A 20,660-nucleotide genomic window follows, 5' to 3' on the forward strand; every position below is an offset into this window, starting at 1 on the left:
GACTTGCCGTTGCCAACTCAGACCAGGCGAAGTCCCAAAAAACGCTGGTGACTTTTTCTTTTTCAGGGTGATAAGCTGAAAAAGAGCGTAGATTTTTTTGGGGGGAACCGGCTTCTAACATATGGCACATAAACTATACACTGGGCTCATGTGTAGGGCAATATTACAACTTCCCAGGCTTGTGTAGTGTAATGTATTTGCTGCAACATATACGTCCATTCAACTTTAACTTCCCGCCGTATGCAAATTAGCCAACACTAGCGCAATTTCACTTTGCTTGGCGCAGTAACGCTAGCGCAACTTTGCCAGCATTCGCGCCCTGGACACAACTTTGGATTTTAGTGAATTAGCGTTGTCCTGGCGAATCTACGCCTGGCGAAGTGTCACGCTGTAAGCGAAGCAGTCGCTGGCGAGTTTTCGGAGGTTAGTAAATTTGCCCCTATGCATTTTCAAGAGCCTGGATGAATGCCGGATATATTTCGTTAAATTTTTTATATAATATATATATATATATATATATATATATATATATATATATATATATATATATATATATATATAATATTTATATATATATATATTTTTTTCTTTTTCCTACATTCTAAAAAAGATTTTTCTGTATATTTTACAATGTCTTATATCTTCTAGGTAAACTTTATTTTCTCAATACTGAGTCAGGCTTGTGAAAGGGCTCCCTCTTGTCGTACATGACTTTACATGAGATTCAGACTGATACATCTACCTTGCAAAGCGGCTCCAGATGCACAAAATCCCACAAATAAACCCCCGACACATACGGCTTCAATAGAACAAATCCTCTTCTCATTCAAAGCAGAACTTCAAACCGGCTTTGCTGGCAGATTTATAGGCAGGCGAAACATTTCCAGTGCAAGAGTTGCCTTATATCAAACCATATGACAGTTAGGACTTATAAGCATAGATTCCAGTTTAATGCGTATTCTTGGATTTATACCATTTTCGAGATAAAGTTATCATCCGTTGTTATTTTGAAACAATATATTCAGCCTTGAGTTAGATACTTCTACTAAAAATTGATATTAAAGATTTGTGATGCCAATATCTTGTAAACTTATTTAAGCTCTTTTTTCTGGGGTCCTACTTGAGTCCAGGAACCAGCTTCTAACTTCCCTGTATTCAGGGAGATCATAGTGACCCTTAGTAAACAGGCACCTATTTAGGTTTCCTAATTCCTAGACAGCAGGGGCTCATTTATAAATCCTAGGCAAAGGTGCACCTGGGCAGTAACCCAAAGCAACCAATCAGTGATCAGCTTTTATCAGCGTGCTGCAAGTACAATGAAAGTTACGTTTTGATTGGTTGCCATGGTTTACTGCCATGTTAGGTGCAAATTTGTCCAGGCTTCATAAATGATCCAGGGTGACATTCGTAGATGTTGTAGTTGACTATAATATATTGAATTCTTTCCTACAGGAAACTAGAGATATGGATTCTAAGTTTTCATATTTATTGCTTCATTGGTTGCACCTTCCCTCATCACAAAGGAGCCCTGTACATAAAGGAAAGGACAAAACTCCCTATAGATGTAGGAAAGATTTAAACTCACCAGTAGAAATGTGGGTTTCATGCAGTACAAAATGCGTAAGGCTTTTGCAGGACATTTAAACTCATGGCCACATTGCATTTTTAAGTGCCTGCTCATATTTGCTGAAATGGTTTAATCCAGCCTTGTACATAACACCTGCGTGCTATACCTGTAGGTGCTTCATTTTGTGCCAGATGGATCTTAAAGGGGTTGTTCACCTTGAAATGAACTTTTAGTATGATGCAGAGAGTGATATTCTGAGACAATTTGCATTAGGTTTTCATTTTTTATTATTTGTGGTTTTTGTGTTATTTCGCTTTTTATTCCGCCGCTCTCCAATTTCAGCCATCTGGTTGGTAGGATCTCAATTCCCCTAGCAACCATACACTGATTTGAATAAGAGGCTGGAATATGAATAGGAGAGGACCTGAATAGGAAGGTCTGTAATACAAAGTAGCACAAATATTAAATGTGTAGCCTTACAGAGCAATTAATTTTTAGTGACCCCAATTTGAAAGCTGGAAAAAGAAGAAAAGAAGAAAAAAGGCAAAAGAGTCAAAAACTATAAAAATGAAGGCCGATTGCAAAGTTGCTCAGAAATGGCCATTCTAAAATATACCAAAAGTGAACTTAAAGGTGAACCACCCTTTAAGTTATTAGGAGCACACCCATGTCACCCTCATGTGCCGCTTCCTATGACTTTCACCCAATATTTTAACAATAAATGGGGAATCCGATTGCACATTCAAAACTAAGGGAAGCAGCAATTCAATCCATATCAATATTTATCCAATCTGATGGGTCAGTGGGATCAATAAAACCAAAAGAACAGGTGCCAGGAAAAAGTATATGCACTACCACAATCAAAAATTATCAATGAGAGATATGCTAACAAGCAAAAAATGTTTGTGGGAGGGATATACTCACAGTTCACCCCAGTCCACAGGTCAACAAAAAGTGCAACAATAGTTGTGAGTCCCTCCATAAAACAGTCAAGATTATCAAAAATACAAAAATATTTATTAGGACAAAGTAAAAAAACGGCCTAACGCGTTTTGTGCCGGTAGAGCCAATGAGTAAGTGCCCCTACAGGCATGAAACACGTTAGGCCATTTTTTACTATGTCCTAATAAATATTTTTGATAATCTTGACTGTTTTTTCGGAAAGGACTCACAATCAGGGATGGGCGAATTTGACCCGTTTCGCTTCGCCAAAAATTCGCCGCCGGCGAAATGTCGCAGACGCCCATTAAAGTCTATGGGCGTCAAAAAAGAATTGTCGCGCGGCGAAATTATTTTGTCGCGCGTCTTTTTTTTGACGCACGTCTCCATACAAGTCTATGGGCGTCATTTTTTCGGCGAAACGAGGCGAAAAAATTCGCCCATCCCTACTCACAATTATTGTTGCACTTTCTCAGTGGGATCAATCCCTAAGAATCCTTTCACATGTCAAATATCTGGGAGTTGGAGCCATTATCAACCAACCCCATTCCTCTTGCTAAAACGTTGATATTGAATTGTTATAGGAGTCGTTTACGTACCGACATCTGGATCATTGGCCTGTACCCGCGTGAGCAGAGTTTTGGTGACTGTGTTCTCATAGACGCTGGCGCTGTAATGATCCGACGAAAACATTGGGGGGTTATCGTTAACATCTTCCAGGATTAAACGGATTTCCGATTGGCAGAATCGTCCTCCCCCGTCGGTGGCCCGGGCATAAAGGTTGTACACCGGGACTTCCTCTCTGTCCAACGGGAACAAGGTTTTTAACTCACCTGTAATTGATTGAAAAACAATGGCATTATTTGAAATGACGGTGGGACAATCATTTGTATTATACACAATACAAACGCTCAGACATTCACAGAAGCCGAACAATTCCGGCACAAGAAAAAAAAAAGCCTGCCATGTAATGCTTTGAGGAACAGACCTAACAGATAGGTCGGCATTGTGAGACTGGCCTTTCAATGGTACAACCCGCTGACTGTGGGATTCTATTTGCAATGAAAGAAAAGCAGTGTAAAAAAAAGGCAATGTATTGGAACCTAAGGTGTGAATTGTCAGATCAGACTAAAGAAAATATACCATTTTAATAACAGGGCTTTTCTATTTGTTAAATAAACAGATAAAGTAGTAGGATACAGCTCATTGTGTGCACAGAATATTCCTGCTATGCGGGTTTTTCTTTATGATCAACAGCAGGCACAATACTTGCCCAGCCAATGCATTCAACACAGACCTCAATAGGACATCGCCATGAAGCATTCATAAATATGAAATCATTAAAGGGGTCTACTAGAAAATCATATAAACATTAAATAAACCCAATAGGCTGGTTTTGCTTCCAATATGGATGAATTATATCTTAGTTGGGATCATGTACAAGCTACTGTTTTATTATTACACAGAAAAAAGGTAGTAATTTGTAAAAAAAATTAATTATTTGGATAAAATGGAGTCTACGGAAGACTTCCTTTCAGAAGCTTTCTGGAAAACAAGTTTACGGCTAATGGATCCAATACCTGTATTCGTCGAAATACGCTCATTGCACTTCTGTGTATTTGCCCCAAGCATCTGTATCTGGGGTACACTTTGCATGCTCCTGGTCCAAGATAGGGAGCATCAAGTCTGCTTTTTCTGAACAGGTTAGAAAAATGGGGTGGAGCAGTGGCGTAGTTTGGAAAGGAGGATGTAGGCCTCCCCAACCTTTTTTTTTACTAGTTAGACACATTCAATTGTATAAAGAGCAACACAAGCATAAAGAAAGTTCTTGAGGGTGCCAAATAAAGGCTGTGATTGGCTATTTGGTAGCCTACAGGAGGCTTTGTTTGGCAGTAAACCTAGTTTTTATTAGGGATGCACCAAATCCACTATTTTGGATTTGGCCAAACCCCCGAATCCTTTGTTAAAGATTCGGCCAAATACTGAATCATACTTTGCATATGCAAATTAGGGGTGGGAAGGGGGGAAAAATGTTACTTCCTTGTTTTGAGATCTGCATATGCAAATTAGGATTTGGTTCAGCCATGCAGAAGGATTCGGCCGAATCCTCAGGGCCGGATTTACATAGTGGACGCCCCTAGGCATAATGCCATTCGTCACCCCTGTCCCCTCCCTTTTATTCATGCAAATTTTCATTATCTGGACTGGAGCAATAGGGATTGGAGCACGGGAAATTTAAAAAATGATTGTATCTCCAGCGCATCCCCAGTGTTTTTCAACCAATGTGGGTGTGGTTGGGCAGCATGCCGCCCCCCTAAAATCCTGCCACCCTAGGCCTAGGTGGCCTTTCCACAAATCCGGGCCTGCGAATCCTGCTAAAAAGGAAGAATCCTGGTCGAATCACCCACCGAATCCTGGATTCGGTGCATCCCCAGTTTTTATACAACCAAAACTTGCCTCCAAGCTTATTCAAAAATAAGCACCTGCTTTGATTTCAAAGGGAGCAGGGGTTAGTGAGCAACATATTACTCGCAAGTCACTGGTTGTGGATACCAGACAACCTAATCTTATAAAGTTCAGAACAATACAGTACACTGTCAAGTCGGGTCGAATTGGAATCCCACCAGTATATGACTTACACTCAAAGGATAAGGACTATTATGAAGTGAAGGAAAAACATTACATTGAAACTAATCTGGTGAATGTAGGGATGCACTGAAGCCAGGATTCGGTTTGGGATTTAGTCTTTTTCAGCAGGATTCGTCAGAATCCAAGAGCCTGGTCGAACCAAATCCAAAAAATCATATGACTTTTCATCACACAAACAAGGAAGGCAAATTTTTTACTCTTTTTTAACTCTCTTTCCCCCTTGTTTCCCTAATTTAAATATGCAAATTAGGGTTCAGTATTCGGCCAAACCATTCACATAATAATGGAGAGAAAATAGTAGATTCTGTGCATCCTTAGATGAATGTATTTGTATATGTATTTACATTTATATGTTACCTTTATTGCACCGTGTTATGAACAGCATTCCCAATTTTTGCCAGTAAACCAAACTATTGGTGAGCATTGGTAGAAATTCAACTATATAGGTAACCATTTTGCATTCATGAGAAAAGTAGTTTTAGTACAGGTATGGGGTGGGATCCGTTATCCAGAAACCCATTATCCAGAAAGCTCCGAATTATGGAATGGCTGTCTCCTATAGACTCCATTATAATCAAATAATCCAGATTTTTATAAATGATTTCCTTTTTCTCTGTAATAATAAAACAGTAACTTGTTAAGATACAATTAATCCTTATTGGAAGCAAAACCAGCCTATTGGGTTTATTTAACGTTTACACGATTTTATAGTAGACTTTAGGAATGAAGATCCAAATTGCGGAAAGATTTATTATCCAGAAAGCCCCAGGTCCCAAGCATTCTGGATATTAGGTTCCATACCTGTAGTTAGAAAATTTTCAGACATTCCTGTATGTTTAGATGTGGTTGCACCACCCTATTAACTTCAAAAGTTGTATGAACCATGGAGAGATAAGGAGGCTGGTTTTCTGTGAATATGGTATATTCAAATGGTTTGTTAAAACTACCAGCTGATAGAGCTATGATTGGGCTACTCAACTGAAATAATCCAAACTGGTCTTTCAAAATGTGTTGCCACTGAAATATTCAGACATCCATCTGTATCACAGCCCCCCAAATTTTAAGTTGGTTTCTAAAAAACCAAGAAGACACCCTGAAGACCTTAAACGTTTGTAGCCAGATGAGTACATCATTAACTAGTATAAACTCAGCATGATCCAAGTACACTGTTTATAAAAATCATCCATTTTCTACAGTCACAAAAATGAGTTGTATTTACTTACCGGTCTCAGAGTCTAAGTAAAAGTGATCAGAGCCAGACCCATGGAGAGAGTAATGGATTTCTGCATTGGTCCCAATATCGGCATCTCTAGCGCTAATCTTCATAATCATCTTATTAGGAGGGATGTCTTCTGGAAAAGATGCTGTGTTTGCTACCTGTAAATAGGACAAAACACGAGTCACATTTTGCATTATGCAGATGAAGCAAACTTTGTTCTCCCATCACATAAATTTATGGGAACAGTATATTGTGCAGCAAATGCTACAATAAAGGTGACACAATTTATGTAAACAAGAGTCAATAAGCATTTGAGCCTCCCAAAGACTGTCAAGGCCAATTAAGAAGGTTACACAAATGAAAACTAAAGCAACATTAGTAGGAGCAAATATATTCTGGTTACAGACCTGCTCACAAACTGGACTGTTATCATTCACATCAATGACCGTCACTTCAACCGTCATCTGAGACACGTAAAGGCCGTCAGTTGCGGTAATATTGAGAAGATACAGATCTTGTTCCTCCCGATCCAATGGCCTCTTCACATATACTTTCCATTCATTCTGTATAAGCCCTAAGGCAAATTTCCCTTTCGGATTCCCTCCTGTAAAAAAAAAAAAAGAACTATGTAAGGTGTGAGGAAATATTGAGTCAGTACAATGCTAATTACTATTAAAACTTTCATTGTTTTAGTGTTTTCCTATGATGGTGCATCAGACACAAGGAGTAGAGTAGAGTGGACTTGGACACAAGGAGTAGAGTAGAGTAGTCTTAAACACAAGGGGTAGAGTAGACTTGGACACCAGGAGTAGAGTAAAATACAGTAGACTCGGACACAAAGAGTAAAGTAGAATAGACTTGAACAAAAGAAGTAGAGTGAAGTAGTCTTGGACACAAGGAGTCGAGTCGAGTAGACTTGGACACAAGGAGCAGAGTCGAGTAGACTTGGACACAAGGAGTAGAGTAGACTTGGACACATGGAGTAGAGTAGAGTAGAGTTGACTTGGACACAAGGAGTAGAATAGAGTAGACTTGGACACAAGGAGTAGAGTAGACTTGGACACAAAGAGTAGAGTCGACTTGGACACAAGGAGTAGAGTAGAGTAGACTTGGACACAAGGATTAGAATGCAATAAACAAGTTGGGCATAAAGAGTAGAGTGCAGTACACCTGGGCACAAGGGAAAAAACACATGTATAGTAAATACTGTGCAAGGAATGAGTGTGCAGGTGCACTGTAGTTCCCAAGTTCATTTTAAATGTTGAATATACCTGTATTGTTTTAATTTAGAGGCAGTGGTTAATTGATATGTATTATTTATAGCTCAGTATCTCTCCTATCTCTTGAATTTGACAGTTTTGACCATAACAAAAATTTGATTTGATTTCGAAATCTTCAATTCGACCCTTAATAAATCTGCCCCATAATGATAAAAAATATCCACGAAACTGGATATAGTTATTAAAGTTAAGGCTCCATGATCAACTTCTGTTGATGCAAAGTGACCCCTAGTAATGTTTATCCATTTGATTGTCCATGATCCTTAAGCTACTCCATAAAACTGTGGAGGCTGAGTATATACTTGAATAAGTGGCAGTGGCTTTTGAAAGACCTTGATTTAAAACTTCAAATACTTTCCCAAAAACTTGGAAACATATGGTATTCTGCCTATCCCTTCCCTTCATTACACACATCTCTCCATTGCTCTGTCTCTTTCCAGTAGGCCTCATCCTATGGGTGGTCATGGTCTCAAAAAAAGCTACACATAGCTGAAATGAACAAGTGCTTGCACCGTGTTTCACCATCAGCTATCTATGCACAGATTTATATTACCAAGACCTAAAACATGCCGAGGAAGAAGTTAATTCTGAGGCACACATCTCCATGAAGACTTTCTGGAACTCTTCCCATTTATCTCCAGATAAAAACTGGACTCAAGCAGAGAACAATCAAACAGTCTGTTTTAATATAATCACTGCTAAAAGTTGAGTCTCAAGAGAGGATGCACTTTGCCACAGTACTTGCTACATAGAATATTTCATTAGCTGTTGATTATGCTTCCAAAGCGAGGCAGGCGATCCTGGTGAGGAATTATTTAATGAAAGTTTTATCATACAGCCATGCCGTTTGCTTAATTACTAGTCTGGCAGGGGGAAAATGTTTAAAAAGTTGAGATGACACGGAAAGACACTGAAGTATTAAATAGCCCTAACGAGGGGTCATTTAAGGAGCAGCTGTAAGGAAAGCACAGTAATTAGATGGAATTCATCTGACTGAAGGCTGCTAAGAAGTGGAAGAGATGAAGCAGAACAACCTTTTATTAAGCCGGAACACTGACATTGAGAGTGGCAATAACACTTTTCCACATCATTAAATTACACGGAGACAAATCCTTCTTGGAGAAGGGACATGATTTTTAAGTTCACTGGCTAGGGGAACGCCATGTCGAGAAGAGAGACGGTCGTAACTATAATGGAGGAGGCCTCTCTTATGACAATTTTTCAAGGCAGTGGGATGTGGAGAAGAAGATTTGGATGGATGATTAGTATTAAAAATATGACAGTGCTGATAATCCTGCTCCTGAGCAAGCATGCGTTGGATGGAACATCTTCTTCTGCAATGTCATAAAACTGACAGTTACAGAACAACCAACAGGGCACATTGGCCAGAAGTTCCACCAAGAACCTTGCTGAGGGTCAGGGCATTTATTTAAAATTAGCGCTATGAATTATTTATATAGAGCCAGAATGTTAAATTTAGTGCTTATCATTCACATCAGTCCCTTCACCAGTAAAGCTTACAGGCCAAGGTCAAGGTCCTTGTGACATTCACACAATACACACACACACAAGTGTCAGTTTCATTAGGAGGCAATTAAGCTGCCTGTATGTACCCAGAGGAAAGCCACAAAAGCACAGGGTGACCATACATAAGCCTTGCACATTTTAACTGCTCCTTTTGTATTGTATTGGCCCCATTATAACAGAATACAGGGCTCGAATCCATCCAAAATACAGGGCTCGTTTGTGAACTTATTTGCAATTGTGGAGCCCAAAAATGGACTCAATGCTCATAATGATGTAAAAAAGTATTTGCATGCTCCTGCACTTGGTTGCCAATTAATCTATCCAGCCTCTTCAGATGAATTGTGATTCTGGGAAAACCAGGAGCTACCACCACCTTGGACTTGGCAGTAGCTCCTCCATGGTTTCCACAGCACTCACTGAGCAGATACCAACACCAGTGTCTGACTGGCCCACTGGGATACCAGGAAAAATCCTGGTGGGCCCAGGTGTCAGTGGTCATTACCAATTTCTTTATGGGAACAAAGAGGCTAAATAGATAGAATAATAGATTATAGTATACAAAGAAAAAAGGCTTGGAGAATAAAGAGGTTGAGGAAGGAGATGAAGATGAAATATAGTTTGGAGTGTGGGCCCATAATCTAAGGTTTTCTGGAGGGCCCCTGGCATCCCAGTCTGACACTGACCAACACCATGTTGAGTGTGGACTTTAGAAGTGATTCAACCATTGCTCTGACAGTACTAAATGCAACTGTCACCTGATTTGCATTAAACAACAAGCACCATATCAACAAATCTGACACAACTGCAATAGACACAACTTGAAGTCCAGCCATAATTACTATGAAATTATGGGGATAAATGTTGCACTATGGGTAAAAACAACAATTTACATCATAAATGTCACTTTGTACACTACTGAAACAACTTAGCAATAGCCAGCTGATTAAGAGAAGCATGTAAAGCATTTTTATAAAAAAATATTGTGTTGTCTCCCGAAGGAGACAACACTATGAACTAGGGGACGCCAAATATTTAGCAAAATGCTATAAAAGTGTAATTCCAAACTGGGGGTAAAGTATGTTAAATTGGCTTTTCAGAAATGTTTATTTCTGTCTGGTTTTATGGCCGTTATAATCCACCCTCGCTATACTGGCGGCCTTGAGATTCTCATGACAGATGCAAGCCTGTGACCTGAGAAAAGTGCAATGTGTTTTTCCCTTCACCTCGGATGCCATTTTTCAAACCACTTGCTACGTCTCCGGAGAACATAAAATTTGTTCTTTGCTGAAAGAGCGTGATTAACAATACTTCAATAATTTCAAGTAGTCTGCTCAAGTCAGCAGCAAAAGTGCCGGCACTTCCTGGGGGGTTAGAATAAAATCCAATTAAAAGCCGTTGGTGGTGAATGCTGCTTAGTTGTAAAATATACTTAGAGCAACTCACAGTGGTTTTGATTAAATAGCTCATGGAATTCTATCCCCCCACCCACAAAATCATACACTAAATAACATTTATAGGTGCAGAGCTCCGATTGTCCATCCAGGTGTGCAAATAGCATCTCATCATTTTCCTTTGTGATCACCATAAAAACAAACCAAGTGCATCAAGTATCACACAAGTATTATGTTTTTTTGTAAACCTTGTAATGTAAAAATGATTTAATGCGCCACTTCGGTGTCGTTAGCATTATTATCCGGCTAAGTGATGGAACATTTTCCAACTCGCCAAAAACAATTGAATCTATTCAGAAGAAAGGAAAAGAGAATTCCAAGAATGGAACACACTGAAGTCACAAGTGGACTCAAGCTATTTGTGCATGACATTTGGTTGGATGGGGTTTATTTGATGGAGGCAAACTAAATAAAGTGCAATGTATTAATTGTATTAAATTAACAAAAATAAGAAGATAAGTAGGTTTTCAATGAAGTTATTACAGACCACTATAGACAACAAACACAGCAGCTGCATAGCACCCAATATTTGAATAGTAAAAGGTGGCCATCTCTGATCACATTCCACCATCTCCATTGGGTCCATAATTCAGGACTATCCCAAAACACTGAAACATGGTACTGACCAATATACATTTTTATGTGTATGATCTGGGGACCTTGAAATCCTTGATCCCAGTCTAATAGGGAAAAATTATATAATTCATTCATCTTTGACCCTCCAAATCCTGGAATCCCCAGACATTATGGGACACAGATAAAATGTTATGGCTCAGATAATTTAAAATTGAATTCACAGAGGACTAAAGAAAATTAAATATTCCGTTTTGGCACTACCCTTTTTTCTAGATGAAGTCACCTGATCCTGCCTGTATGTCATAAGACTCTTCTAACCATTCCCACAGGGTGTGGCATAACTGTAGTGGGACTGGCCTAAGCTTTCTTGCACTGTTTTGGGGACAAATACCCCTGCGAATGTAACTCCCCACATCTCTACAAAAACATCAGTGGTAGTGATATGATTGTTAGGAACATCCCAAACTACACCTGTAACCAACCTGCTCTCTATAGTGATGTCAGATGAGGTCAGAGGGGTTCAAGTTCAGCTCAACCCTTTCTCACCATCAACTGGTATTTAGGGAGAGGGAGAACATCACAGGGCCATTGTGACCCTCGCCCAATCTGAATCCTATGTAGACAATCACATTAATTAGTGTTAGTTCAGCCCCTTCATCCTTCTCTTCTTGTTTTTGTAGACTGCTCCTAAATTAAAAAATATTTCTATATGTTTAAAACTATTTTCCTTACCTTTGATGTTATGGGCCTAAAAGGATATGTATAATATAAATAGAATATTTCTGTCTTAAAGCGAAGTCCTTGCTAAAAAAAATAAATAAAGAAAAGGAAAATACCCATAAAGCCACACACACTTGTTATTTTAACTCCACATGTGATCCAAGAGGATGCTGAGATAAATCAATAAATGCCCCACTCAAGATATTCTAATAATATGCAATGGGTGTTCAGAAGCAGCTTGTTTCATTCTCAGAATATTCTGATCTGCAGCTGCTAAACTTTTATTAGATCGGTAGATATTTTCTCCACAACAATTGGCTTCTGGATGGATTTTATGACTAACAACTGACATATATGTCATTTCCTACATTGCTTTAGCCTAACCACTTGTATTTAGGATTGCCATCAGTTCACAAGCTTGGTTAGAATAATGGCAACAAGCATGAGGGATAAGTTACTTTTTTTGCTGTATGTATTTGTATGTAACTTGTAAGTAACTTTACTGTGAACGGGGATAGAATCCATGGTGAAAGTCTACACCAACCAGGTGCTAAAGAGAAGATCTAATCACAGGTCTAGAAAATTGTGTAGTTTCTTGGTGCACTAGAAGTTAATATGGCTGAATTATTTTATAGCAGATCTGAGCATTAGAACTTTCACAGGGCTAGATCAATCTGTACTGCATTAGAATACTGATACTGCTAAAATAAACTGAAGCCTATCAAAGCACTAGAACATCCATATGGTTAGATTAACCTGGAGCCAAGAAAAGTGTTAGACCAACCTATAGCCTTCCAGAAAATTGACATTCCCAGGGCTAAATCAACTTCTAGGCATTTAATATATTAGATCAATTACAGTGCTAGGGACTAGGGATGTAAAAAAAGTTGGAGAGCAATACAAGTATGCAAAAAGTTTCTGGAGGTGCCAAATTAGGGCTGTCATTGACTACTGGTAACACCTATGTGGACTGACAGCCGGCAGGAGGCGTTGTTGGGCAGTGCATCTGTTTTTTATGGAACCAAAACTTGCCCCCAAACTAGGAATTTAAAAATAAGCACCTGCTTTAAAGGCCACTAGGAGCACATCCAAGAGGTTGGTGAGCAACATGTTGCTTACAAGTCACTGGCTAGGGACTTCTGCTATTCTAGTGCACTAGAATATTCACATGCCTAAGCAAACATGTAGCCAATGGGAATATTAGCTTATTCACACTTCCAAAACATACTGTAGCCAATGAGAGCATTAGAGTAATTACATGGCTAGATCCTTCTAGACTCAATGAGAACATGCACCAAACTGTACTAACCTATAGCCAATAGAACATTAGAATATTCACATTCCTAGGGGATAGTTAATAGTGGGGATAGTGTTAGAATATTCTTATGTCTAGACCAACCCGTAGCCTAAATATAAGCTGCCCTCAAGCTGTTGTTAAACTACAACTCACCCAAATTCCCTGTTTATCATGAGGGAAAAAAGGTGTAAACGCTGCAAAAACGTTCTTGATCCATTTAGCGCTGTATAATAATGTCACATTCAATCTCATTAGCATTTCCTCAACCCCACATTAAGAAGAGAAGGCTTCCTGATCATGCTTCATGTCACAGGGTGCAACATTATTATTACAGAGATACTGTATGTAATGAGCTAAACATCACCCCTCGCTAGAAGGCTTAGGACAATGCAGCTGTCAGTCAAGTGATCATTGCCCTTCCCCTACCCCTCTCAGCTCACACTGGCTCTTAATTAGAACTTAAAGATGGCAGAATTCTTGACCTTGGTATAAAGGACAGGGCAGAAATAAAAATTATTCATTGCAAAAAATTAAATTCTAGAAAATGAATGAATGTTTAATACCAGATATAACACCTTGATTTCACGCTTCATTACGTTGGTCTGAATATTAATTATAGCCAACCAAGCCTTATTTAGAGTCATTTATTTAGGGATGAAAATCACAAAGTCCCCCTGCATCACTGGTGTTCAGGTGGTGGCATTCTTTTTCATGGAACTTGTCAAATAAGCCACTAAATCAAACTAAGACCTAGCAATAGACCTAGTGAATAAGTAATAGCAGTCCTTCAGTGTTAGACTGGGCACTAAGAGAACCTGGTATGAAGGTTCCACCAGCCAGAATAACATTCTCATAACTCAATAATATACCCAAAAAAGAAACTGTTTTTCAATAGATGAAAACACAAGCAGAACATGAAAAACATAGAAGAGAGTTAATGCTTTGTGCTCCAGAAAGGGTCTACTCAGGCCAAGGTCCATCAAGAAAAATCCTGGTACCCCAGCAGAACAGTTTGACACTGCAATCCCAAATGAAACCCCTTCACATTTCCAAACCTGCTGCGGAAACACAGAATGTTATGGGTTCACCAAGGGGGAATGTCATTTTATTTGATGGAAATGACTTGATATGAATGTCGTCATTTTTTAAAATGAGCTCAAGTGCTTCCGCCATTGGAAGTGATTGAATGTATAACTCCAGGCGACATGCTGATTCCAATTATATTAGAAGGGGAAAAGAGCAGAAAGGTTGCAGTTGTGTTTCAACAGTCATTTAAATGGAGTATTTACCAGGTAGGCGCCTGACAGGAGCTGGATGCTTCAATTAAAATACATACTATGAATATTTTTCATCATTACTATAAAAGGCATTACAAATCAGATTACGTTGCACATCCTTCAGCATTATGTTCCCTGAGGTATATGCCAAATTCCTCTCTCTGTGGTACCAGCTGACAGCACAAGCTCTATTTATTTATATATACTTATCTGTTTAGAGATTCAGCTAAAGCTTGAGTTGAACAGTTCATTATTGGTGCCATGAAATTCCCTGAATAGCAGTAGAGCTACAGTACAACTGTTTTTTTATAATGCTGAAATGTTATCACGTTCTGTCTAATTTTGTTGGCCAAAACTATCTTGTGTCTGCTCTTTTTAAGAATTATGTCAACAGATTGATGGGTGGGAAGAAATATGCACTGAATTAGGTTTGCATATACAAACTTTTTATTCTACTCCATAACTTGTTCTGCATGGTGGTCTCATTCAAGGGTGTAAGTTCAGAGACTGAGCCAAGGCTCTGGGTCAAGGCCCCCAACAAAATCATAGGTGACTTGGGTTTGGTCCAAGGAAATGAACCCCAGGTGTGAAATCAGGATGATGGCAGGTAAAATTTTAAGAATGACTATTGGCATTTGGTGAAATAATAGTGCTGGCCCTATGATGGCTGATACTGTCCATATATGAGATAGGCATCAGGCCAGGTGCATGTCATCAAGTAGAAGAGGACTTCTGTCTGGTTTGGGTATGGCTTGGAAAGTAGAAAATTTTGGTCGGCATTAAAAATGTATGACACACTCCTCACTAATGGGGTAACTTGCAGTCCTTGGCTGTTGTATATTACATTGTCAGGCTTTAGTTACCTCTACTCCCTTTCCATATATTAACATACAAAATAAAAATACTTTATCATGGAGTTATCAATATATTATATAATAGCTTATCAATAAACTATTTCATACTGTATATATGTTCTTATAGAGTATCTACACTTTGTTTATGCCATTTTACCAACCTGTGATATGGTAGCTCACTTGACGGTTAATCTCCGACGTGTCTTCGTCCCAGGTACTGAGTACTGCCACCACCTCTCCTGGGGTATCACTTTCTTTCACAGATCCCTTGTACACTTCATGTTCAAAGACAGGTCCATTGTCATTAACATCGGTGACAGTCACAGATACAATTGCTGTTGATGAAAGGGACAAGGTCTCTCCAAGGTCAGATGCCACCACTGTAAACATATAAGTAGGATGCTTTTCATGGTCCATATCTTTCAGTGTGCTAATCCATCCACTGTTGGAGTCAATGGTAAAGGTTTCCAAGAGTTTGTCTTCCTCCCTTTCTGGAATTAGACTGTATGTCACCTGACCATTAGCTCCCCAATCTGCATCAGTGGCTTTAACTTGGATAATGTTAGTTCCAATGGGCATACCTTCCATTATAATGGCTTCATAGTAGGAGGAGACAAAAACTGGCTTGTTGTCATTTAAATCCAAAATCTTCACCTCTACATCAACGGTTATAAAAAGATCAACCATATCTAAAGGTACAGTTGCAGCAACTTTGAAATTGAACACAGGCACTGATTCATGATCAACTTTTTTATCGAGTTTCAATATTCCAGTTTCTTTGTCAATAATAAAAATGCCATTTTTGTTGTTTTCAGCAAGTTCCCCATTGACTATACTAAATGTAACTATTTGGATTGGAGTAATCTGAAATGAGCCTATGATAGTTCCAATTACAGAATCTTCAGGCCACATAAAAGTGTATTGGGGTTGGGTGAAGGCTGGCAAAACTGTTTCAGAGGGTACTACATGAATGTAGACAGGAATAAGGGAGTGCTTCATTGGAATGCCACCGTCAACAGCTTTAACAAAGAAAGAAAGTACAGTATTTTCCAACTGGTTAAAATTTCCTTTTGTAACCATCCACCCATTGTCTGGATCTATTTCGAGTAGATCAGCTACTGAGACAGAAGCCTCACTGTATAGTGAATAGGTAATCCTTGAGTTTGCTCCATCATCTGTGTCAAAGGCTTGGACCTGTGTTACGAGATGGCCCTTTTCTACATCTGCTTTTACACTAGCACGGTACTCTGTAGCTTTGAATTGTGGGGCATTGTCATTTTCATCTACCAGAATCACTTGCACAGTGCAGAAAGCAGCTCTTCCACCACCATCGAGAGCTCGAAGAGATATGCTTATATCTCTTTCCAGTGGATTCTCTCGATCAAGTTTCTCTGTTGTCAAAATCTGACCTAAGCTGTCAATGAAGAATCTATTTTTGGCCAAGTCATTTATGATTGTGTAGGTGACGTGCCCATATATTCCAGAATCTCCATCAGTTGCTTTTACATAAATGACTTTTGTTCCAACTGCAGCATTTTCTCTCACCTCTGTCACATAGACACTCTGTGCAAAAACAGGGCTGAACAGATTAGCTCCAAGAATCTTTACATGGACTTGAGCTGTGCTTGTAAATAGGCCATCTGAAACAGAGATATTTAAGCTGTGCATTGGTTCCATTCGTTGTTTGCGATGGTTAGAAAGAGTGATGACCCCACTTTTGCTATCCATGACAAAGTTGACCCGATCATTTCCAGATAAAATACTGTACTCCAATCTATCAACGTCAGTGCTGTCTGCATCAGACGCCTGCACACAGGTCACAAAATGCCCTCTGGGAGCAAGTTCACTGACATAGGATTCATAAATGAGTTGATTAAATACGGGCGGATTGTCATTTAAGTCTGTTATGTAGATGGTCACCAGAACTTCACTACTGAGAGAGGGAAATCCATTATCTGTTGCTCTGATTTTCAGATGGCTTTGCTGTAGGACTTCATGGTCCAACAAGCGCGCTGTTAGTATTAAGCCACTGGTGCTATCAATGTGAAACGAATCTGTGTTGTTAAAAAGGTCTTGTACTATTTGATATCTTATAACCCTATTGTTTTCTGAGTCTGCATCAGTAGCCACAACTTGTAAAACAGGCGTGCCGATCAACGAGCTTTCAGACAGGGTTGCGGTATATGATGGAAACTGAAAAACTGGGGCATTGTCATTAACATCATTGATACTAATGTCCACAATAACTTCTGCCCGAGCGCTAGTCAAAGAATCACTTGCTCTGACAGTCAACTTAAATGAAGGGTTTAGTTCATAGTCTAATGGGCTTATTACGCTAAGTACCCCAGTATCAAAATCAATGTTGAACTGGTTATATGGATCGCCATCAGCAATAGTGTAAATAATACCTTGACCTTCGGGGCTGGTGGCATTAATGCTTAATATTGGAGTGTGCATTCCAACATCTTCATTTACAAAAGCTGTATAGAAGGCCTTTGCAAATACAGGCATTGCTTTGTTAACAATGGTAATCGGAAGCTCTACTGAGGCTGACAAAGATGGATTCCCCTGATCCATAGCATTTATCTGCAACGTATATTCTATGTTAGACAGATCTGAATCAAAAGTTTTACTCAACGTGACACTGCCATTAAATTTATCAATTTCAAAATGACCATAGTCATCTTGCAGGAAGAAGGTCAGCTCTCCGTTTCGACCTTTATCTTTATCAATAGCGTTTACTTTGTATATGAGAGTCCCAGGCTCAGCATCAACTTGGACGGCAGCATAATAGGGGAGGCCTACAAAAACGGGAGCATTGTCATTTATATCCTCAATGTTAACTTTAACAACAACCCGGGCAACACGCAGGTGATCACTTTCACGACTTGCTTCTACCACTAACTCATACACCTCTTCCTCTTCTCGATCAAACGGCACCCCAGTGGTTTGAATGACACCAGAAGTCGCCTTGATCTTAAACTTGTTTCCTGGATTAAGTATTGTATATCTTAAGGGCTCATTGAGATGATGACCTACAGCATTCACAACTGCCACTTTGGTGACATTGGTGCTATTCTCTGCTATTGATGTAGAATAAAAGTCTTGGGTGAAATACAAGCCACTGTCCAAGGCTTCTTTCACCATTATCGTCACAATGGCAGTGCTGTAAAATTTCCCGTCTGACACTTTGACCATGAGCATGTAATGATCCTTAGATAAACTGCTATTTCTTACTGTAATAATACCGGTGATGGAATCGATTGTGAAATGATACATGTTGCCTTCTGTCAAGGAATATGTTAACTCTGGAGGAATTGCTGAATCTGGATCTCTTGCACTAACCTGAAGGACTTCAACTCCAACATAGGTAGGCAGCAGCAATGTTGTTTCAAACACAGCCTCTGTGAACACCGGGGGATTGTCATTGACATCAGTTACTTCAATTGTTACTTGGACAGGGTTTTCAGCTGTAAGCTGTGGATTTCCGCTGTCTCTTACATGAACATGAAAATGGAAGAACGAGATTGTCTCATGGTCCAAATACGCTATTGTTCTAATAGCGCCAGTGCTGGAGTCCACTGTAAAATACTTTTTGGCAGTTGATTCAACAATCTGATAAACAAGCAAGGCATTCTGGTTGCTATCTGCATCACTTGCCTTGATGACTAGAGGACTGTTGTCTGAGCTGCACACTATACTGTTAATTGGAGCAGCTTCACTGATGCTTCCAACGTATTGGGAACTGAGGAAAATTGGAGCATTATCATTCTCGTCAAGAATCTGAATGTTCACTGTGGTGTTGGAAGCCATGCCGGCCATATTAGTTGCTTGAACAATAAGTTGATAGGAGGATATTTGCTCAAAGTCAAGTTCTTTTTGAGTGGTTATAACTCCAGAATATGGGTTTATGGAAAAGGCCCCTTCCATATTTCCAACTTTAATTTCATAAATTAATGTTGATTGGCTGATGGCAGACACCATGACAACAGATGTTCCCACGTGCACTTTTTCATGAATTTCAGCTTGATATTCACTCTGAGTAAATTTGGGATGAGAATTATCTGACATCGTCATGGAAATTCTCACAATGGCAGCGGCAGAAAGCGGAGGGCTTCCCCGATCAGTTACTTTTACTGACAGCACAAACTGGCCCGAGGATGGCATCTCAGGTTCTTTAGAAACGGTGATGATTCCCAAAACTGGTTCAATTTTGAATGTGTTTCCAGCATTTCCTGAAACCAAACAAGAACAGAAATTAGAACGGTATCTCAAAACACTTTTTAAAATAATGATCTACTGAGCGAGAGAAATTTTAAATTCCAGTTGTATAATGTATTATTATTCATTACATATAACAAGGTCACAGATGCAGGGAAAAAAATCTTATAAGTCAAGTGACTATGTCCCTGGGTATCTAGGGCAGGAAATTAGAATTCAGTCCAAATATCACCCTACTGAGACACCAATATTGAATAAGAATAGATATGTAGGTAGATGAGGCTGTCTGTGTAAAATAACCAATGCCAATATCAAATATATATATATATATATATATATATATATATATATGCAGTGTAGCTTGCTCAGGTGCCTCCAAAATAATACATATCCATGTAGCAGTAATAGGGACCTACTAAGAGGACCTAAGGTCAATGTTTTGGTCATATTAAGAGGACCTTTCTTGAGGGTTTATTTAGGTCAATGTTTTGGCCCTACTAAGAGGACATTTCTTGAGTGTTTATTTAAGTCAATGGTTTGGTCCTACTAAAAGAACCTTTGTAATGGAAGGTCCCCTTAGTAGGGCCAACATTAAAGAAAAACTATAACCTGCAAGGGGTTGGATTGCTTTTTAGCAAGTGAGGGAATACAGGGTTATGGGAGATAGCTCATAGTACAAGTTGATCCAGGGACTGGTCCCATTGCCATTTTGGAGTCAGGAAGGAATTTTACCCCCTCTGAGGCAAATTGGAGAGGCTTCAGATGGGTTTTTTGCCTTCCTCTGGATCAACTGCCAGCTAGGCAGATATAAAAAAAAACAAACAAACAAACTAAAAGGTTGAACTTGATGGACGTGTGTCTTTTTTCAACCTTACTTACTATGTTACTATGTTACAAACAATGTAGGTCTCTATAAAAAGATATTGCATAAAACAGCTCATATGTAAAACACTGTTTCATGTAAATAAACCATTTTCATCATAATATACTTTTCTAGTAGTATGTGCCATTGGGTAATCATAAATAGAAAACTGCCATTTAAAAAAAATAAGGGCCGCCCCCAGGGATCGTATGATTCATGGT

At 39.2% G+C, this 20,660-nt stretch overlaps 1 protein-coding gene across 7 annotated transcripts in view; it reads right to left on the minus strand.

Moving 5' to 3' along the window:
* LOC108708756 (protocadherin Fat 3-like) overlaps window positions 1-20,660 on the minus strand; it is a 406,168-nt gene that overhangs the window by 54,161 nt on the left and 331,347 nt on the right. For all 7 annotated transcript variants that reach the window (XM_041582699.1, XM_041582701.1, XM_041582700.1 and 4 more), the window contains 4 exons: window positions 15,518-19,591; window positions 6,782-6,978; window positions 6,379-6,532; window positions 3,106-3,339 (listed from right to left, as the gene is read on the minus strand). In XM_041582699.1, coding sequence (XP_041438633.1) covers window positions 3,106-3,339; window positions 6,379-6,532; window positions 6,782-6,978; window positions 15,518-19,591 — 4,659 coding nt within the window. The remainder of the gene's footprint in view (window positions 1-3,105; window positions 3,340-6,378; window positions 6,533-6,781; window positions 6,979-15,517; window positions 19,592-20,660) is intronic.

The sequence above is a fragment of the Xenopus laevis genome, chromosome 2L (assembly GCF_017654675.1).
Source record: "Xenopus laevis strain J_2021 chromosome 2L, Xenopus_laevis_v10.1, whole genome shotgun sequence".
Classification (NCBI taxonomy): Eukaryota; Metazoa; Chordata; class Amphibia; order Anura; family Pipidae; genus Xenopus; species Xenopus laevis.